Below are 21005 nucleotides of genomic sequence, written 5' to 3'. Positions count from 1 at the left end.
CTAGTCTGGTGATATTTCTATGATGAAAGAGGGAATAGCAGGAGAGAGGTGGAAAAAAGGCAGTACTGATGGGGCAATGCCTCTGAGTAGGGAGAGGCCATGGGATAGGATCCAAAGCTGCATCCAGGGATAGCTCCTGAAGAACCACCAAAGATCCAGGAGAATGGAGCACAAGCAAAACAACAGGCTTTGAAATGCAGCTCTTTATCAATGACAGATACTGTATATCACAGAAATTCTTTGTTTTACAATTGGGAGAAACATAGTAAGAATGTTTCAAATCCTAATTGACACAAACTTTTTTCCTTTTCTAACTTCTAAACATTCTTACCATAAACTATGAACATATATATAGCAATTTCAGTCTTTGTTTTACTTAGACCTGTTTCGAAGGGGAAGACTAATATATAACACATCCTATCTCTCTGTACTTTATATTGCATCTTCTTGGGAAGAGAAGTTGTGGCAAATTAAATGAAAAATGCATATAAAATAAAGCTATTAAAGTAGAAAAAAGAATTTTTTAAAAAGCAGGGAGAGGGAGAAGTAAATAATCCAAATTAGGCTAGTTATTGTAATTGAAACCTTTTTCTCACTGAGTTGGCAGCCAAGACAAAAGAAGAAAATGTGATGAAATAAAAAGCAAGTATTTTCTGATCAAAGTATCCTTTGATACTTCAGAAAAGAGCAAGTTTTCCAAACCTCAAAGGATTTCTAAATGTAATTTATTCTGTAAGAGATGTGAAACAACAATGGTAGAGTCCTAATAACTACTGTTTATAAAGTAGAATATCTACTACGTGCTAAGGGCTTCCAAGCCCCATCTCCGATTCTCACTACAGCCTGCAAAGTGGACCTTGCAGATGAGAAAACTGAGATTTAGAGGGTGGGCAAATTGTTTAAGGTCGCACAGGTAATAAATGGTATACTTGGGGTAAATTGCCCCAAAGCAGCTCTCATAATGTTTTTCTTTAATAACCATTTCAAAAACAATACCACAAAACCTTATTATGCTTTATTTCTTATATTAACCGTTGATCAAAACCAAGAGCATAATATTGAAACAGAACTCGGCAAAGATATGCCTTTGGCACCAAAACGTTAGATTTATTATTATAAAATCCTTAAAAAGTATTTGTTTCCTATCTTGATTAGCCTGCAGATAGAATTCTACTTGTCATTTAATGCTTTTTTTTCCTAAAAAGAGAATGCACTTTGCAAAAATTGAGCCAGTAAATTAGTTGTGCTTCTCTGCCTCTGACGCTTTCTTTTCCTCCTCCTTCTTTTTATTCCACAAAGTTTTAATTAAATTCATACACACCTGGTTGTTTGCTCTTCCAATTTCTTTATTAAAGGTTACCATTAGTCAAGATAACCTTTAGTAATTAGCTGCTACAATTGTTGTCAGATTTATTATTTATTTATTATTTATTATTTCTCCCTATTAAATTGTTGGATTCATATAGAAGATTTTATAGATCTTTTCCCAAACTGATGTTTAGGTTTTCAACCTGTTTCCTTGCTTGTCCTCAATTTACTTTAATTAAGATTACTTTTAACACTTGGTTTATTCTAGAATATCCAATAATCTCATTTCTTAGTATTTCTAATCCTTTTGTCTACTTATGTTGAATCCCCATAATCTGTAGCTAAAATGACAATACTTTGATAAGGTCTATTTCTCTGTGATTAGATATTCCTTAATCAGTTCTATATCATTCATATGATATAAAATGTCTTTACACATTTTCCTATGAGTACCCAATTTTGAGGAGCATTTTTCCCCTTAATATCGTTTTCTTCTTCACTTCTCCATGTGCAGTGATCTCAACGTGTCAAAATAAGATTAGCATTTGATGAGATTATGTATTTTATTTAAAACCTATTTTGAAAATAAGGGGAAGTGTGCCTATTATTCAGCTCTTAAAAACTACTCTTTTTATGTCTTCAGATGCTGTAAGACAAGTTTTCAAAGTCTATTTTAGGGATTCCTGGAGGATCCCTGAGACCCCTTTCAGGGTCTGTGAGGTCAAAACTATTTCATCATAATATGAAAGCATTTCTCCTTACTTATCAAAGTACCGTGGAATTTTCCAGAGTCTACATGATATGTGATTTTACAATAGAGAATGCAGCAGATATGAGAATCCAGCTGTTTTCCATTAAACCAGACATTAAAGGAATTTGTAAAACTTTAAAACAATGGCATAGTACTCTCTAATTTTTTGTCTTAGAAAATAGTTATTTATGTTTTAAAATGTATATGTTAACATCATGAGTTTATTGTTTTATTTTTAAATAAATTAATAAGTGATTTCTAAATTTCTCAGTTTTAACTACTTACACAGTAACTAAATGTTAGGCATAACTCACATAAACAAGAGCTCTTTGAGGTTCTTAATATATTTTTTTTAACTTTCTAGAAGTCCTGAGACCAAAAAGTTTGTGAATTGGTGCTCTGGAAGTGTTGCTGCTTCTAATGATTGTATCTCCTTGGGGAACACAAAAAATCATATACTCCATGTTTTCCTTCTTCCTGGCTTCCTGACTTGAAATAACGTAAAAGTCAAAAATACTAACTATTGATGAAAGGCAATCAGTGGGTCTAAGCAAAAATAAAATTGCCATTTTGCCAATAAAATACACTTAAATGCCTCCTCCCATATGTGCACGTGATTATATTATGACTTTTAATAATCTATTATTTTCTCTGAAACTTTTCTTCTGTTATCTGGTCTAGTTCTCCTTTATGGAGTGCCAAATGGTGTTTTGTTTTTGTTTGTTTTGTCTTGCTTTCTTTAGATTTGGACTTAGAACACATGACCACCATTTCTGTTTAAGAAAGCCAGAACAACATTTAATGGGAATCTTTACATAATTAGTACTTGCTAAACCAACACTTGTCAGTCATTCATTTGCTGTTGTTATTGTGTTGCTATTTTCAGTGTCATTTTCTTCCCAAAGCAGTGGATCTTCTAAATTGGGTTAGATTAGGGAGGAAAATCAATATTTTCTATTGATCCCAAACTATGCAATTCTTAGGTATGCTCCAAAGCTATTATATGAGATACTCACATCTTTGCCTTTCAAACGCTGCATATACGAGATATAGTCTCTTCCTCCTTAGGGATATGGTGGTTTTTTCCACGGTATCATTCGAGGCTGAGTGGGGTCCTCTGTCATTCTCTCGTATCTCCTCCCACTCTCTTATTACCTTCCCTCTCTTCCATTATTCTCCCCTCTTCTCCTTCGTTTTTATTTTCCTCTCATCCCCACCCTACAAAATCAAGAAATAAGTATTTCTTGAGCACCTGCTTGGGAATCATGACATGGGCAAAGGTATGGACTCTGCTGCCAGATGCCCAGGTCTGAATCTTGACACCACAATCTCTAGTTGTGACATTGTACAGATCTCTTAGCCTCTCTATGCCTCAATTTTCTCACTTCTAGAACAAGAATTATATGATTTACATCACAGAGCTGCTGCTAAGATTAAATAAACTAAGAGATCTAAGGTGTTTATAATAGTGCTTGGAATATAGTAAGTGCTTAGGACATGAATGGTATTATTATCTACCTGATAATGATCTAGTATAAAGAGGGAGCTAGACCTGGTAAGACATGAACAAAAGCAACTTTATGTTTTTCTCACTGTTGTCCTGACACATTAACTCTGTGAATCCATTCTTCTCCTCAATGAATAAAATTTCAGGCCATGCCCATAGTTTTTCTTGTCCCTCTTGGGTAAGGAAAAGACCAAAATTTTATTTTTTACTTTTTTTATTAAAGTATAGTTGATTTACAATGTTGTGTTTCTGCTGTCCAGCAAAGTGATTCAGTTATACATATATACATTCTTTTTTATATTCTTTTCCATTATTGTTTATCTCAGGATATTGAATATAGTTCCCTGCGCTATACAGTAGGACCTTGTTGTTTATCCATTCTATATGTAATAGTTTGCATTTGCTAACCCCAAATTCCCAGTCCATCTCTCCCCGACCCCTGCCTTGGCAACTACAAGTCTGTTCTCTATGTCTGTGAGTCTGTTCCTGTTTCACAGATAAGTTCACTTGTGTCATATTTTAGATTCTACATATAAGTGATATCATATGGTATTTGTATTTCTCTTTCTGAATTACTTCACTTAGTATGATAATCTCTAGTAGCATCCATGTTGCTGCAAATGGCATTATTTCGTTCTTTTTTATGGCTGAGTAGTATTCCACTGTATATATGTACCATATCTTCTTTATCCATTCCTCTGTCGATGGACCTTTAGGCTGTCTCCATGCCTTGGCTATTGTGAATAGTACTGCTATGAACATAGGGGTACATATATCTTTTTGAATTATAGTTTTGTCCAGATATATGCCCAGGAATAGATTGCGGATCATATGGTAATTCTATTTTTAGTTTTTTGAGGAACCTTCATACTGTTTTCCATAGAGGCTGTACCAACTTAACATTCCCACCAACAGTGTAGGAGGGTTCCCTTCTCTCCACACTCTCTCCAGCATTTGTTATTTGTAGACTTTTTAATGATGGCCATTCTGACTGGTGTGAGGTGGCACCTCATTGTAGTTTTGATTTGCATTTCTCTAATAATTAGCAATGTTGAGCATCTTTTCATGACAAGACCAAAATTTAAGACTCATCCAGTTTTAAACTTCTTCCCTTCCCCACCTTGGGATCTGTAATTTATAAACATAGGGGGTAGGAATTCTTGTTAGTTTCTTCTTTTTTTCTTGCTCTTTTTCAACAAGCTAGATGCTGATTGTGGTCCTTCCAGGGTTGGGATGTGAAGGTGATGATGAAGAGTGAGTGGGTTAGGAGATGGAGGGTTAAGACTTGGTCTTACCAGACGGGCACAGTTCTGGGCTGGCACCAGTGATCTATGGGTGTGGCAGGTTACAAATGCCTGTTGTTCTTTCCCTATGAGACACCATTGATAGCTCTACAGAGACTCATTGCAGGACAGTTCTGTCACTCCAGGTGATCTGAGTGACCCTTCAGCTGCCTACTCTCACCTCCCTCATGTTCTGCTTGCTGTGATGCTGAGATGAGGTGGCATCATCCCAGCAGGAAACACTCCAGCAAAGGGACCTCTTCTGGGAGACTAGTGTCTGATTCCCTTCTGCACAGTCCACACTGGGCCCATGAGAAATGTGCTTCTTTGTCCAGCTATTATTTGAGGGCAGTTGAATCTCACTGAGACCCTCTCTCCTCAATCACCTGCTCCAACCATTTTCCAGTTTTTCATGAGTGAGCCAGGTATCAGTCCCTATTTCCCCAAATCACTAAGTGACACATGTCAAGTGACCTTGAAGCTGTTTATCCCCTCTTACTTGGCTTGAGTAGAAAGAAAGAAGGACTTCCTCCCTTCCCCTATGAGATTGGAAAGGAGAAAAACTACAGCACCCTGGCAGCTTTTTCTCTTAACCCAACAGAAAGATAGGCAAAGGATTTGAATGGGCATTTTATGAAAAGGAAAACCAGTAAAGGTATGAAAAGAAGCTAGACTATACCAGTAAACAGAGAAAGACAAATTAAACAAAACTTAAGGTATAATTTTTATACTCCACCTCAGCAAAAGTTAAAAATATAAATTTTGTAAAGGTATTAGGAAAACATATACACTTACAATGTTTATGTGAGTAAATACTGATGGAGTCTTTTAGGAAAGTGATTTTGCAGTATATATTAAAATTAAAAGTCTATATACCTTTTAACCCCACCAGACCTGCTTCCAGGTATCTGTCCTAGAGAAACACCAGCAAAAATACTCAAATATCCAAGTACTGACAGTTTATTAACGCATTATTTGTAATTTTTAAAAACTTGAATGTCCATCAAAATGGGAATAGCAAAATAAAAAGTGATGGACATCAAACAAAAACTGGATGCAAGGATTAAATAAAATAAGGTGTGGTGACATGTGGGAAAGATTTCAAAGACATGTTAAGTGAAAAAAAGATCAGTGTAAAAACTTTTATTAATGATACATTGATGTAAGAAAATGGAAAAATCAGGGATATTTCTTTGTATACATATACTCATATTTGTAAATGCATAGAAAAAAGTTCAGACCATTTCAAACTGATGAATGATTGCTTTTGGAGAGGACCTGAGGCTTCCCCTGGAAGAGAAGCAGGGTCAGGTAGAACTTTTAACATTCACAATGAGAGTATGTTACATGTTTAATTACACATGATTTACAAAATAATTTAAAATGTAATAAAATGAATGGAGTTGTTAGAGGTAATTTTTAAGATAATCTCAAGTATAATACTCTATACTGATAGCTGGATATACTAATTCTCAGAAGAGTCTATGAGAGCATTCATTGTCATTAAACAATATTTTTCATATTAAGGGTAGTTCTCTATAATAATTACTCACATCTAAATGTCTGTTCAAATGATAATTAAGAAATCTTTGCTATAGTTGTGAACTTCTAAGATGACACATACAATTATGCTTTTCAGATAATAAATCAGACAAATTTCAACACAGAGCACCTTGACTTTATTATAATAATAATTAGCCAAGGGCTTCCCTGGTGGCGCAGTGGTTGAGAGTCCACCTGCCGATGCAGGGGACACAGGTTCGTGCCCCGGTCTGGGAAGATCCCACATGCCGCGGAGCGGCTGGGCCCATGAGCCATGGCCGCTGAGCCTGCGCGTCCGGAGCCTGTGCTCCACAACGGGAGAGGCCACAACAGTGAGAGGCCCATGTACGCAAAAAATAATAATAATAATAATAATTAGCCAATTTGAGCTGATATGGTAATATGCATATGAGAACTGCAACCAATATTCTCTGAGAAGTAAATATTTTATTTCTGGCAGTTGGTTCTATACAATTTAAATTGCATTTCACTTTTAGGAAAATATGTATAAGCTATTCTCAAATGACATATAGTTTAAAACATATTTTCCCTTATGGTGTTTATTTTTAAATCATAGTATGTGTGTTGTTGAATCACATAACTTAGTAAAAAGTTATTATAATTCTGGAAAGATTAAATGTTGGAACCATAAATATAATTATATGAATGTTACTTATTTTCCCTGTTTAGTACCTACATGAAAATGGGATTGTCCATCGTGATCTCAAACCAGAGAACCTTCTCTATGCAACTCCAGCCCCAGATGCACCACTCAAAATTGGTACGTTTCCTGATGTCTTATGATCCCTTTTCCCAAAGCAGAAGAAATTTATTCCATGGAATTTGTAAATATTGCTCTGTCCAGTTTTGCCTCCATTCAATTTCCTCAAATATTGGTGTCTGTAAAGGAATAATGCATTGTTTTGGAAGTCTGTGCTCTTTCCTGGAATATTTACCTGAATTAGTGCATAGAAGGTGGTGCTTCATTGCTGGACACGCAAAGGAATCACAGCTCTTGGAAATGACAGGGACTTCAGGAGGTGACCTTGTATTTTGTAGATAAGTTTATATAGTAGAAAATCACAGATTACATGACACTTCTTATTGCACAAGTTAGTTGGAGCTTAATTTTAGGTAATGAAGAACTTTGACACAAAATGCTTAGTACATATCAGTGAATTTGGGCTCTGAATCATTAGTTTATATGAACAGAGATAAATTGAGATCTGTATTTCCCAAAGTACACTCCACAGAACACTGGTCCTCAGTTGAGTGAACCATTCCCCGCTCCCTTTGGTGGGGGGAATGGTTTGTGGAGGTGCTAAGTTTGGTCAAGTAAGTTAAGAAATGCCAACTTACAGTTAAACAAGATTTTTATTTCTGCAGGACTTTTGAGAAAGTTAAAAGTGCTAATGTGTAGAGTGACATCTAAATTAGTGTCTGTGAGGCTTTTTCCAAACCTTATTTGACTCTGGAAACCTTGGTTTGGTTTTTTTCCCCCAGTAAGCACTCTGAAGAACTACAAAGATGGTTTGGGAAGTTCTGATCTACCCAAAGAGATCATTAAATCATCATTTTAGAAAAACGTGTATTAAATTTTACTTTCCATGTCCCTTACAGAGCAAATCTTTGTTTGCAAAAATAATTATAAAATTTATTTTAGGTGAAATCTCCTTAGTAGAATCTGTACTAAATCCTCTAAAGGGCATTGCTTTTTTGGCGCTGTCTTTTATAATGCTAATCTGATGAGTTCACTGCATTTATAAATGTTAACACTTTTGAAAATTAAGTTGTACATATCATGGAAGAGCTCAGACAACATAACGTGCTTTATGAATGCAAGAACCTAAAGAAAAAATACTGAAGTCGTGCTGGGCAGCCAGCTTCTTCTCATAATCACTCCTGAAAGGCAGTGGGCAGCAGGGAGGCTTCCATTTCCTTTAACATCACTTTCAAAGATTTTATCCTTCAAGAAATTTCTTTAAATGGATAGATAGATACTAATTTAGACAGGAGAGCCTTTCTTTCTGAAGGACTTCCTGCTGCTTTTTCTGATAAGGATCAGCAGCACCTCCATGGAAATGTGGGTTTATCTTTGAAGTCTAAAATGGCATCAATTCTGTACCTGCCTCTTGAACTGTTCAAGAATGGCCTTGAACTGTTTCCTTATGTTTCCTGGGTGAGAAGGATGTAGCCCAGCAAATAGACCATAATGGTAGCAACTTTTGTTAATGTTTTATCTAGGTACCATTCTGAGAAATAAATAAGAATTTTTGCACAAAGTTATATGTTCCTCATACAAGAGTAAATTCTTATCCGTCAAATATACTAGAGAACAAAATTACTTATTTTGAAGCAGAATAAACCTTTGATATTTCTGTTCATTTTACTGACATTTACAAAAGTCTAATTTTTTATTTTGATTTCTTCCAGTGGATTAAAAGTTCTGAATTATATCAATAATTCTATACTGTCCTTTAGAGTTAGTTTCAAATCTCAGAATTAATATTAGACAAAATATATCTGTCACAACTATTATTTCAAGAAGAAATAGCTTATTTACTGAAAGCTAGTAATTATAGAGAAGAGCATAACATGTATTTGGGAGTCATGGGGTATTTTTTTTCCAATTTAAAGCAAGGCATGAATTATTATTTAGTTTTTTTTAGTTTACTGTCCCAGGTGACTGGCCCCTATCTATATCCACCCCAACGTCAAATACAAACAAATAAATAAGTTTTACTTTGAATAACAAAAAAGTAATCTGTCATCATATAAAAGCTGAGAAACGACTCACTTCATTAAATTTTTTTCTTATCTCAGCTGATTTTGGGCTCTCTAAAATCGTGGAACATCAAGTGCTCATGAAGACAGTATGTGGAACCCCAGGGTACTGCGGTATGTTCTTTAATACCGATATTTTACTTTTATTGTATTCAATGATCTGATCTTTTTTAACTCCTAATATCTCTATTTGAAACACAATTTGATGTAAGTCTCCATGAGGAAGGCATATATAAATGACATTCAGACCACCTGTTGTTCTGCATGAGGGGTTCAATGATGTTGATTTCAGGGCACCCCTGTTAAGACAGCAGGGGGGAGAGGGGCCCTCAGAAGGAAGGACTGGGTGTTCTGTACCTGCTTTTAGGTAGTAGCTACTCTTGGACCCACTCAGGAATAGAAAGACAGTCACCGGGGAAAAGGGCAGGGAAACAGCATTGTGGTTGGGATTAAAGCCATGAGCCCTTTGTTACTTTACTTATTTGCTTTTACTCAGGAAGGTGTGTGAGGAGAGCATATATCATTAATTCCGATGGTGTATAAGACTACAGTGAGAGAGGGGTAGCCCGTAGTTCTCATGGATGGCACTGGCCTAGCCTCACTAGGACAACGGCTTTAGGTGGGGTTTCACCGCCAGAGTCCCCCAGAGATGAGCTGTGGGACAGTCCTCCCATCCTCTTGCCCAGTCTCCCAGAATGGGCTGAAGGTACCCTGAGTACAGTTCATAATCCAGAGACAGAACAATAGCATTTGATCCAAGCCAGCATGAAGCTCGCCCTTCTTTCCTTGACAGCGATATTAATCTGGCAACAACCTAAAAGCCAATAAAGCTTGCAAAAATTATCAAGAATTTCTAAAGTTTTTCTGACTAATGAATATGTCACAAATTAATTAAAATCTGGATTACAAAAAAAAGAGACAAGACTTCAAGTTACCAGTCATAAGATTAGCTATCATTTTCTCTTAGGATCATCGTCTTTTTACACAAATCTTCCTTCACTCGCTCATCTCTTCAGCAAAATCACCTGCTGTATTTCAGGCCAGTGCTTGGCACCAGGAAGATGCATTTCTTGCCTCCACCCCCATCCCCAGGGGTTCACAATCTATAGGGGAACAGACATGAAACCAAAAAAGTATTGCATCTTAGGAAATACCAGGTTATGCATATGGAAAGGCCTTTATGGAGACACAGGAGAAGGGTGGTATTTGGAGTTATCTGTCTTATTCTTCTATGGCATTTATATTTGTTAGTCACCCCACCTCAGAAATAGGCACATAAGAACTACATTACTAACTCATTGTAACAACTTTTGAATTCATAGAAATCAGACTGGAGAGGGTGCAGTAAGATAGTCACTGAAGCAAATGTATGATTAAATTCACAGAATTTTAGTGCTGAAAGAAACTTTAATATTCATTTACTAACATTCTCATTTTACTAAGGTCAAAAGAGTATGACGTCCCCAAGATTCCACATCTAGTTATTAGTGGATCAGGGATGAGAATCCTGGTATGCAATGTCCTGAAAACAGATTTATAGAATTCCCTATTCAAAAAAGCAACATAGATAATTCAGTATAGTTTTCCCTCATAGAAATATTTATCATTTATTGCTTTTAGTTTAAAATATTCTCTATTTTAATTTTTGAAGCCTCAAAAGTATTACTTGGTCATTGTAAGAAGTGAAAATCCAAACATGTGTAATCAATATTAACAGCCTCATTCATTCTTCCACACCAGTCTCCATGTTTCCATGTTCACATAAACATTTTATAATTTTGATTTTAACTAGCTAGTTTCCCTGGTCTAAAATAATAATATTTTAGATTACTTTCTTGCAGCTGAATTGTTCATAAATCCAGTAAGTGCACAGAATTGTGTACCTATCTTTCTGTTAAATCTTTACATTGTGCCAAATATTCTTCTTCTGGATCTTAAGATCCTTGAGGACAGGAGTAATTTATCAATTAGGAGTAAATTCAGAAAACTAAAAATAACTATGGCTTAAACAAGACAAAAGTTAATTTCTCTGATGCCAGAGGTCTAGAGATAGGCAATCCTGATGAGTTCCACAGCTATGGCTCTGCAGGTGTGGTGGATCTCAGTGTCAGGGATTCACACTTTTCCTGTCTTACTCTCCCATTCCTGAGTATGTTTCCTCACAGTCCAAAATGGCTGCTTGAAATCAGTCATTATATCTGCATTCTACACAACCAGAAGGAAACAAATCTAAAAAAGAGTGCACATTTTCACCGTTAAACAGGCTTGCTGAAGCCCCACATGTCACTTCCACTTATATCTTATTAGCCAGTACTTAGTTACAGCCTCCACACTGCCAGGGAAACTGGCAATATGTCCCTTGGCTGCACGTGCTGTTGTCCCACATGAATTCAGGGTTCTATTGCAAAGAATGATTATTGCATTAGACGACTCACTATCTCTACCACAGGCTTATGAGTAAGATTTTCATTCTCAGAAAAAAATGTGAGGACTTCCCTGGTAGTCCAGTGGTTGAGAATCCGCCTTCCAATGCAGGGGACGTGCGTTCGATCCCTGGTCTGGGAACTAAGATCCCACAAGCTGCAGGGCAGCTAAGCCCGCGTGCTCTAGAGCCCACACGCCACAACTAGAAAGAAGCCCGCATGCCGCCACTAAGACCTGATGCAGCCAAATAAATTAATAAGTAAATAAATATTTTTTAATGTGGAAACCATTGCAGTATGTTCCCTATAGGCATGCTCTTTTTCATTTTCCTTAGAACTGTTAGCGGACAGCCTATCACCCTTCCCTTCTAATGAAGGGAACTTTTCCTTTCTCTAATTCGTATGTCCTTATTTGTCCTCATCCTGAATTTCTTTCCTGCCTCCAAATCCTGCCAACAATATGGAGAAAAATAAGAACCTTGAATTTAGTACTATGTGCCAAATGGGGTTGCCTGTTTGTGACCACTAAGTGCTGACCAATTGACAGAAGCATTGAAAGAGGATTGAGAAAAGAATGAGACAACAAATTAAGGATTTCCCACAAGAATAAAGCTGGTGGACAATTTAGTAATCATTGTCTAATACTGAACAATAAGTATTCCAGGGAGGTAGGTAGGTTGGAGAAATTCTCTGAGACTTGAGCAGCCCTGAAATTGAAGGATCAGGGAGAACTTACCCTAGTGATCTCTCAGGGTCCCTGCCGTAACTAAGAGATAGCAGTCCTTTCAGTGGCTTTAATAATAGTGATAAGAGGGACTTCCCCAATGGTCCGGTGGTAAAGAATCCACCTTCCCATGCAGAGGATGCGGGTTCGATCCCTGGTTGGGGAAGTAAGATCCCACATGCCGAGGGGTAACTAAGCCCGCGCGCCACAACTACTGAGCCCATGCACCTCAACTAGAGAGACTGCGTACCACAAACTACGGAGCCCATGCGCTCTGGAGCCCACGCGCCATAACTAGAGAGAGAAAACCTGCACGCCGCAACTAGAGAGAAGCCCGCATGCCGCAACGAAGATCCCACGTGCAGCCAAAATATAAATAAATAAATAAATAATAATAATAGTGATAAGAGCAAATCTTTCTTGCAGCAGTACAGAATGGTCATTCTATGAATGAATGATTCATTCACTGATAAAATGAACATTGAATGTCTAATAGACTCCATGTTAGTCACTGAGATTATAAGAGTGAACACAGTGTGATCTTGCCCTTTAAGGATTTCATAGGCTATAAAAGAAGAAAGACCTGTACACATAAATCAAAATTTGTTGTAATAAGTTAGATATTTATCTGAGCCAAAGGCTCAAGCATTTAGAGGGGAGGGAACAATTAATCCTTCTTAGATGGGCCTTTACAGAGGAGGGGTACTAAAGGATTAGTAGGAGTTCAACAAGTGAAGAGGTGGCCACAAGGCATTGTTTGTCAGCAAGCACAGGAAGAGAAAAGTCAGAGGAGTCGTAGCATCTGAAAAGTTCAGGGACTGTTAGTTACTTTGTCACTTTGCATGACTGGAACATAGAGTCTTTGGTACAGAGAATACAGATGGACTTGGAAAAGTAGGATGGACCAAATTTTAAAAGAATCTGTACATTAGGCTAAGGAATTCAGACTTGCTTTGGTAGATAATAGTGATCCAACAAAGGTTCTTAATCAGGGCAATTATATTTTTAAATCAAACCTGTATTTTATAAATACCTTGATAATGACATTATGACAGATGGATTTGAGAGAGAAAAGAGATCAAAAGAAGACAAATTAGAAAGCTATTGTAAATGCTCTTTCCTGTCACTCCATAAACAGCTTCTCAGTGAATAATGTATTCAATCTACTCCTAAATCCAATCGTTTATTTTTTTAATATAAAGTTATTGTAGGGCTTCCCTGGTGGCACAGTGGTTGAGAGTCTGCCTGCCGATGCAGGGGACACGGGTTCGTGCCCCGGTCCGGGAAGATCTCACATGCCGTGGAGCGGCTGGGCCCGTGAGCCATGGCTGCTGAGTCTGTGCGTCTGGAGCCTGTGCTGTGCAACGGGAGAGGCCACAACAGTGAGAGGCCCGCGTACTGCAAAAAAAAAAAAAAAAAAAATTATTGTAAAAATACTATTTCAGATGCTTGTCTTTGCCATCTTATAAGACAGGCCCATCTTACAGATAATGCCATCTCATAATGGAGGCTTATTTTCCATTTGCTATTTTTTTCCCTGCAGATATCCATATCACCCTTGAGGCTGTGTAATGGGGGAAAAGGGAATTGAGTGGGTGAACAAGATCAAGATAATCCTTCCACTCTGCTATAGGTAGAGACTCATCAGGAAGTAGTAATTTGCTATATTATACAGAAAGGAGGAGAAAGCAGCAAGGAAGCTGGGGCAGGGATGGAGACTGAGAGAGAAAATATAAGTGCTTTGTGGACTCTAAAGTGGTAAACGTATGTGTGGAATTACTATTATATAGGCTGAGGCAGGCTTAGAAATCAAAAACAATAAAGTTCAATGTATTTAATTTAAAAAGTAAAGTTCATAATATATATAAAGAGGGAGGACTTCCCTGTTGGTGCAGTGGTTAGGAATCTGCCTGCCAGTGCAGGGGACACAGTTTCAAGCCCTGGTCCGGGAAGATCCCATGTGCCATGGAGCAACTAAACCCATGCGCCACAACTACTGAGACTGCATGCCACAACTGCTGAAGCCCGTGCACCTAGAGCCTGTGCTCCAAAGCAAGAGAAGGCACCTCAGTGAGAAGCCCACGTACTGCAACAATGCAACTAGAGAAAGCCCGCGCGCAGCACCGAAGACCCAGCACAACCAAAAAATAAATAAATAAACTTTAAAAATAATAATAATATATATAAAGAGACATATATTCATACATACTCTTGGTCCACAGGAAATACACTAGAATATTACCTCCAAGTGGGAGCAAAGGAGGGGGCAGGATTTTGAGGATACACTGAAAGCATTGAAAAAGCTGAGTTAGGGAAAAACAGAAGTCCCAGTAACACCAGGGCACAGGAAATAGGTGACCTAGAGTGGAGGAAAGATGCAGGGTTTTGAATTTTTTTTAATGTAATATAGTAATATTTATATTCATCTGTCTTATAAACAATTAGACCATTTATAGACAAGGCTGAAGCCCTCTTTGAGGATCAACCTCAATTCTAGCCCTTTCTCCCTTCACCACATATAAGTACTGTCATCAGTTTGCCATGTAACCTTCTGAGAATATTTAGGTGAGGCGGGAACTGTTCATTTATAGAATGATCTGGAAATTAAACGCAAGAGCAAAACTGGCGAGAATCACTGTCGTGCTATGGAAAGCATTACTTTACACAGAGACTTTACATTTAACTTGGAACAGTGACAGAGAGGGGAAGGCTGACCTTGTTTCCTTGCTTGATGTAAGGACGATTACATCCTAGGTCAATTATCCTTATGTACGCTGCGTCTAGTTTTTTGAATAGAAGGGTTTTTTCAATTACATCTTTGGAGAGAGTGGGTATCTATGTTATACCATCTGTCATTTGTCAGGAAATTAAAAAAGGAAAGTTACCCAATCAGTCTCACTTATAGAACCTTTGCCCCAAGCTATTAATAACAGAGAGTTCTCCTATAAGTGAATCTCAAAAGAAAAAATATCACAGATGCTGTATGTTTAAGCAAATACTCATTATTTCCTGGGAAATCTGCCCAGTCAAAACTAAACTCCAGGCCAGAAAACTAAAATTTGTGATCCAGATAAATGGAATCAATGACTAGTGCTCTAACATAGTCCATGAGGGGGTCAACACTGAAGAAGTTCTCAAAATCTTGTTGTTGGGAAAAGAAACAGGTCTCAAGAAAAAAAAAATCCATTGGGCCATGGCTCCTGATAAATGTGCTACAATATAACTATGCAATATTACTTCCAAAATATCTTAACTGGTTCAGATATTTGAGGCTTGAATTCTGTGGGTGTTCAGACCTACCCATGCCCATCACAGAAAAGAAATACAAGCTGTTAGAGTAGAAAAGAAACCAGTGTGGAAGTTGTTAGATAAAAGAATGTTTCTGTCTAATACCAAGTATCTAATTTATTTATAGGCTTAGTTAATTAAACTATATATGTTCATATTTTATACTCCTACTTGTCTGTTTATCCAAATTCTATTTTCAGGGTCCAGAAGCTGTTAAGAATTTATTTCCTCTTGGCATTTGTCAGGTCTCATTATTATAGGGATAATCCTTCCTTGTTACCACATGCTATGTTCTAAAGAAATAACCTATTACATTCACTCTACGAAAATTACAATTTTCAACAGTCTACAGTCAGAAGAGATTTCTATCTACATGCACACACATTACCTTGAAAAATATTGGAAAATTTAAGTGAGATAAAAGAAGTAAATTTAATAGTCTAAAATACAAGTTTTCAGGATAGTTTCATGTTTTCGTTCTTTTCTAGAACACTAAATAGTTAAGGTGAAATAGTGAGTACCCAATTACATTGATAACCTAATCAAGTAGGGGATTATCGTGCCTGAGAGCTAATTAAAAACCCACAATGATGCCTTCCTTTTTGCAATGAACTTTAAAAAAAAAAAAGAAAAACACTAGAAGAAATAAACATATAGTAAAATGTCATCTGCACTGTGTATAAGTTTCCCCTTGACAGGCTGGTGTGTGTACACTAGGGTTCCCATGGGGCTTGTTGACAATAGGAAGGGAGTAGGGAAGGCTCGAGGAAGAAAGCAAAGAACGATAAGCAGGTTGGTCCCAGATCCATCTCCCCTTCCTGAGCACAGCCCTTCGTTTTCCCTGAGATATGCTAAGTCCCCAAGCCGTCATAGGATTGTCCCCGGTGTGCTAGCAGTGCCTGATCCAAATGAACAAGTGCCAGGTAAAGGGAAAAGTGGGACTGGGGATAGACACAGGGGTGATGAGGAAAGGTTGTAGCTCATCTTGTTCTTGACCTTGCAAAAGGACAGGGACTCTGCAGGTTGAGTGCAGGCTTATTTTAAGCTGTCTTGGAAATTTTAAACTTAGAGGAAAATGAGTCTCTTGAGGCCTTTGTGTTGGTCTGATACTGACCTAAACCAAGGGTATTATGTGGAACTTTATTCTTTTTTCGTTTAATAAATATTTATTAAACTCCTATTATGCACCAGGCACTGTTCTAGGTGATATAGCAGCGATATAGCAGTGAAAAAATTTCTTCTTTAAGAAAGGTACATTTTAGTGGGAGAAGACAAATAATGAACAAAGTAAATGTGTAAATTATATAGAAAGAGGATATAATTTCTGTGGAAGAATATAGAGTTGGGAAAGGGGATAGGAAGTGCTGGTAGCCTGAGTTAATATTTAAACAGGTGTGATCAGTGAAGGCTTCACCTGAGAAGGGAACATAAGAGCAAAGACTTGAAAGAGGTAAGGGAGCGAGCAAGCAACATGGATATCTCGGGAAAGAACATTCCAGGAAGAGGGGACAGAGCACACCGACCCTGAGGCCAGAAACAGTAGGCGGGCAAGAGTAGGCCGGAGAAGGGATCAGAGAGCTCCAGCTGGAAAGATATAGCTAACGTTAACTGAGATGAGGAAGACTTCGGGAGCAGCAGGTTTGGGGCTTGTTGATTTTGAGATGCCTGTTAGACATCCAAGTGGAGGTGACATGTGGGCAGAGGGGTGTATATGTCTGAAATTCAGGAGCAAGGGCATGGCTGTTGATATAAATGTGGGCGTTATCAACATATAAATGCTATTTAAAGTCATGAGACTATCTAGCATCACCAAAGCAGAAAAGGAAATGACCCCCACTGATCCCTGGGCAACATTCACCATTAGGAGGCCAGAGAGAAGAGAAGAAACCACATTATCATTGAGACTGTCAAATAGTAGAAGCTCCACAGGACAGAATTAGAAATCATGAATGGATGTTGTAAAGCACGGATTTGAGACTCAATACACACAAAACAATGGTCTCACATCTAAAGCTGTCAGCAGTGTAAGGGGCTGCCTCCCTAGCTTGGGAAATGGTCACAAAAGCTGATTGACTCATCTCTCGGGATTTAGGGTTATCAACAAGGAGAGGGGAGGAAGAGTCCTACAAATTTCTTCATCGCCCATATGGTATTAAATAATATTACCACAACATCTGTGTATACATTCTATATGTATAAACTAAGTTTAGGACAACCACTCAGTTAAATCAAAGTTAACCACGTATATTTTGGCCTGAGATGGCTGATAAAATTGAGTCTAAAGAGACTGTCACCAACATCATCCCCTCACTTCTCTTGCTCCTTTTAGTTTAGAGACAATCTTTTAATGTACTGTTAATCCTTAACTTCTGGGTCTCAATATCACAAATCATTTTCTGTGCCCACTTCCTTATAATTGTAAGAGACTACTTCAAGAACAGAACCAACTGTGCCGGAGAATTCACATGCCGTGAGGATTCAGCTCTATTATTACATATGTGAGGGTGGAATGATGGGAGGAAAAGAGGTCTAAAGGGAGAGGTGATTGATGGCAAGTGGGTAGAAGACTTGCTTAAAACGTATTATTTGGGCCCTGAACACCCACAAAATGTTCCATTTTAGAATGTTTGCTACAGGAAGGATATGCATAAAATAAACATTAAACGTTTCAAAAGAATTATTATTGATAATTATCAGTAAGATGTATAGCGTCTTTGGAGAAAAACACAGTATTTGCCATACTTAACACATGAGACAGAGTTTGAATGCTAAGTCCATTACTTTATATCTGCATCTTCATTTAAAAAAGAGATTCTTACATAATGTTAATATTAGGATGAGTTGGGTTAATTTATTTATGTGGTTTATTTATTTATACTCTACCTTATCCCACAAAAAATGGGAAGGCAGCTTTTCAACAGTTAACACTCCTTTGCTGTCCCTCAGCCAGCATCCATCACAGCTTTAAAGTGACCAGGAGACTTGGTATGATTAAGATTTGGAACAAATAGTGATTACTCCAAGATGGGAGAGCTCAATGGAATCATAGAAAAGTGAATTACATAGAAATGAAACTTTCACAGGCTAATTAAAATAAGTCGCGTTTCTTTTTTCCTCTTCTGAAAGCACTAGGTGTTCTCACATATTTGATTTTCTCTTCAGGGTATTATTAAAAAAATTAAAAAGTAAAGTGAGGAAAATAAACAGGCTCTTTCTTCACCCATTTATAAGATTTATACAGAGAGAACTGTCATACAATTCATGTGGCAAGGAAGACTTTTTTTTTTTTTTTTTTGCGGTACGCGGGCCTCTCACTGCTGTGGCCTCTCCCGTTGCGGAGTACAGGCTCCGCCTGACACGCAGGCTCAGCGGCCATGGCTCACGGGCCCAGCCGCTCCACAGCATGTGGGATCTTCCCGGACCGGGACACGAACCCGTGTCCCCTGCATCGGCAGGTGGACTCTCAATCACTGCGCCACCAGGGAAGCCCAAGACTTTTTTAACAGCTAAAATGAAAAACATCAAGTGAGAGTTGGATTGCGTGATATTTGCTGTGTAAAAGATCAAGAGCCAAGGAAAATAGAAAAGATGCATTGGAACATAAAGAGCCTATCACTTGTGTTTCAAAACATCCTCCAAACTTTTTTCTTGCCCTACACGAACAAGTTATAAATAACTAAAGTGACAGGGGCTTCAAATGCCTCCTCTGTCGTTCTCAAGCTTCCACAGCATGGCATGCAAGAATTGATAGTATTCTGAGATTCACTGTAGTAAAGTGACAAGGCTGCTCTTAGCCAGAGGCAACCCCCTCTGGAAGCATCTCAACTGTATCACAGTCTGATCCATTCCATACCTTTGTTATAACATGTAGCACTGGAACATCGCCTGGCTTCTCTGTTGTCAAAGCAAAGATTGCACTTGACAGTGTTAAAAAGGTTGTGCCTCATTCTTACCAAATGTATGTGACACTGTCACAAAGGACCACACATGGTACAGATGCTAAGAAAAGCACAAGTTTGGAGTCTGCCCGGCTGTGGGCACTTGCTGCCACCTATAGGACGCTACCCTGAAGGCATTCTCCTCCCGGTTCCCAGGCCAAGTTAGGAACCAGGAAGAAGCAGAGAATTTCCAAACACTGCTCTTCTGCTTCTGGCAGATAAATCCCTCTCCTTCCTCCTTCCAAACTGCTCACTCCCCAGAGGCAAAGCTTAGAGAGACTTCTAGACACTGTGCTAAAGATGCCATGGATTTTTGTGGCCCCCAGAAAACTATGAATTCAAGATAAGCCTCTACAGTGAAAGCGCCACAGTGTTTTTTCCCTCAGCTGTGGTGGGCGGGGGAGTAGTTTTGTAAAGTCAGATTCAGGCCTTAAGATGAAAATAGATTTTTTTTTTCCATTTTGCAATTGAGGTAGAGTTGATTGACAATATTATATTAGTTTCAGGTGTACAAAATAGTGATTCAAAATTTTTACAGTTTATACTCCATTTATAGTTATTATAAAATATTGGCTATATTTCCCATATGTTTTGAATGGTTAAAATGAAAATGTAGGAGAGAATTTAAAAACAAACGAACAAAGAAACCCCTGAACTAGTGGAATCTGCAGTGTGGCCTGGACCTGCCTCCCAGGCACTGGATGCACCTGGGCCTCGCACACCGGCTTCGCTCCACCCACACTGACTGCTCCGGTTCCCTAAGGGCCACTTGTTCCTTCTTGCCGCAAGGTCTCTTCACGTGTGCTTTCTCCATCCGAACCCTCTTCTGTCTCTTTCAACCACTACCTCTCCCCCTGCCTAGTTAACGTCTCTAGATCTTTTACATCTGTTTAAACTTTGCTTTCTCTGATCACATTTCTCCATCTTTCTGACCAGGTCAGCCCTCTATTAGAGCCACTCTCCCTCCAAGCGCTTCCAGTTACCACTTTACGTTTCTTCGTATGGTTTTCTTTCTTCTTTTTTTTTTTTTTAAAGGATACTTTAGAAAAATTATTTATTTAGTTATTTGGCTGTGCCAGGTCTTAGTTGCGGCACGCAGGCATCTTCGTTGAAGCTTGCAGGATCTAGTTCCCTGACCAGGGATGGAACCCCGGCCCCCTGCATTGGGAGCGCAGAGCCTTAACCACTAGACCACCAGGGAAGTCCCCGTATGATTTTCTTGATTCAGCATCTACCTCCCCCACCAAACTGTAAGCTCCGTGATGATGGAGACTTGTTCTCTGTAACTCCCCATTATTCCCCAGCACCACCCAACAGTATCTGTCATACAGCATGTGCTTAACAAATAGTTCAGGATATATTAATTTATTAAATTTATTATAAATTAATTATTAAATGAGTGAGTGAATGAACCTGTTGATTTCATTCACCTTAGTCTCCCTTGGATTTGTCTCAAA

General features: G+C 38.2%; 1 protein-coding gene across 1 annotated transcript in view; it reads left to right on the top strand.

The window, feature by feature from the left end:
- Nucleotides 1–21005, top strand: part of CAMK4 (calcium/calmodulin dependent protein kinase IV) — a gene marked incomplete at its 3' end in the record, with an annotated part of 218155 nt that overhangs the window by 182699 nt on the left and 14451 nt on the right. Inside the window, exons 6-7 of the mRNA XM_082836203.1 lie at nucleotides 7082–7172; nucleotides 9215–9289. Coding sequence (XP_082692329.1) covers nucleotides 7082–7172; nucleotides 9215–9289 — 166 coding nt within the window. The remainder of the gene's footprint in view (nucleotides 1–7081; nucleotides 7173–9214; nucleotides 9290–21005) is intronic.

Source organism: Leucopleurus acutus (genome assembly GCF_964270905.1).
Source record: "Leucopleurus acutus genome assembly, chromosome: 3".
Classification (NCBI taxonomy): domain Eukaryota; kingdom Metazoa; phylum Chordata; class Mammalia; order Artiodactyla; family Delphinidae; genus Leucopleurus; species Leucopleurus acutus.
Note: the sequence above shows the minus strand (reverse complement) of the source record. Positions and strands in the feature narration are given on the sequence as shown.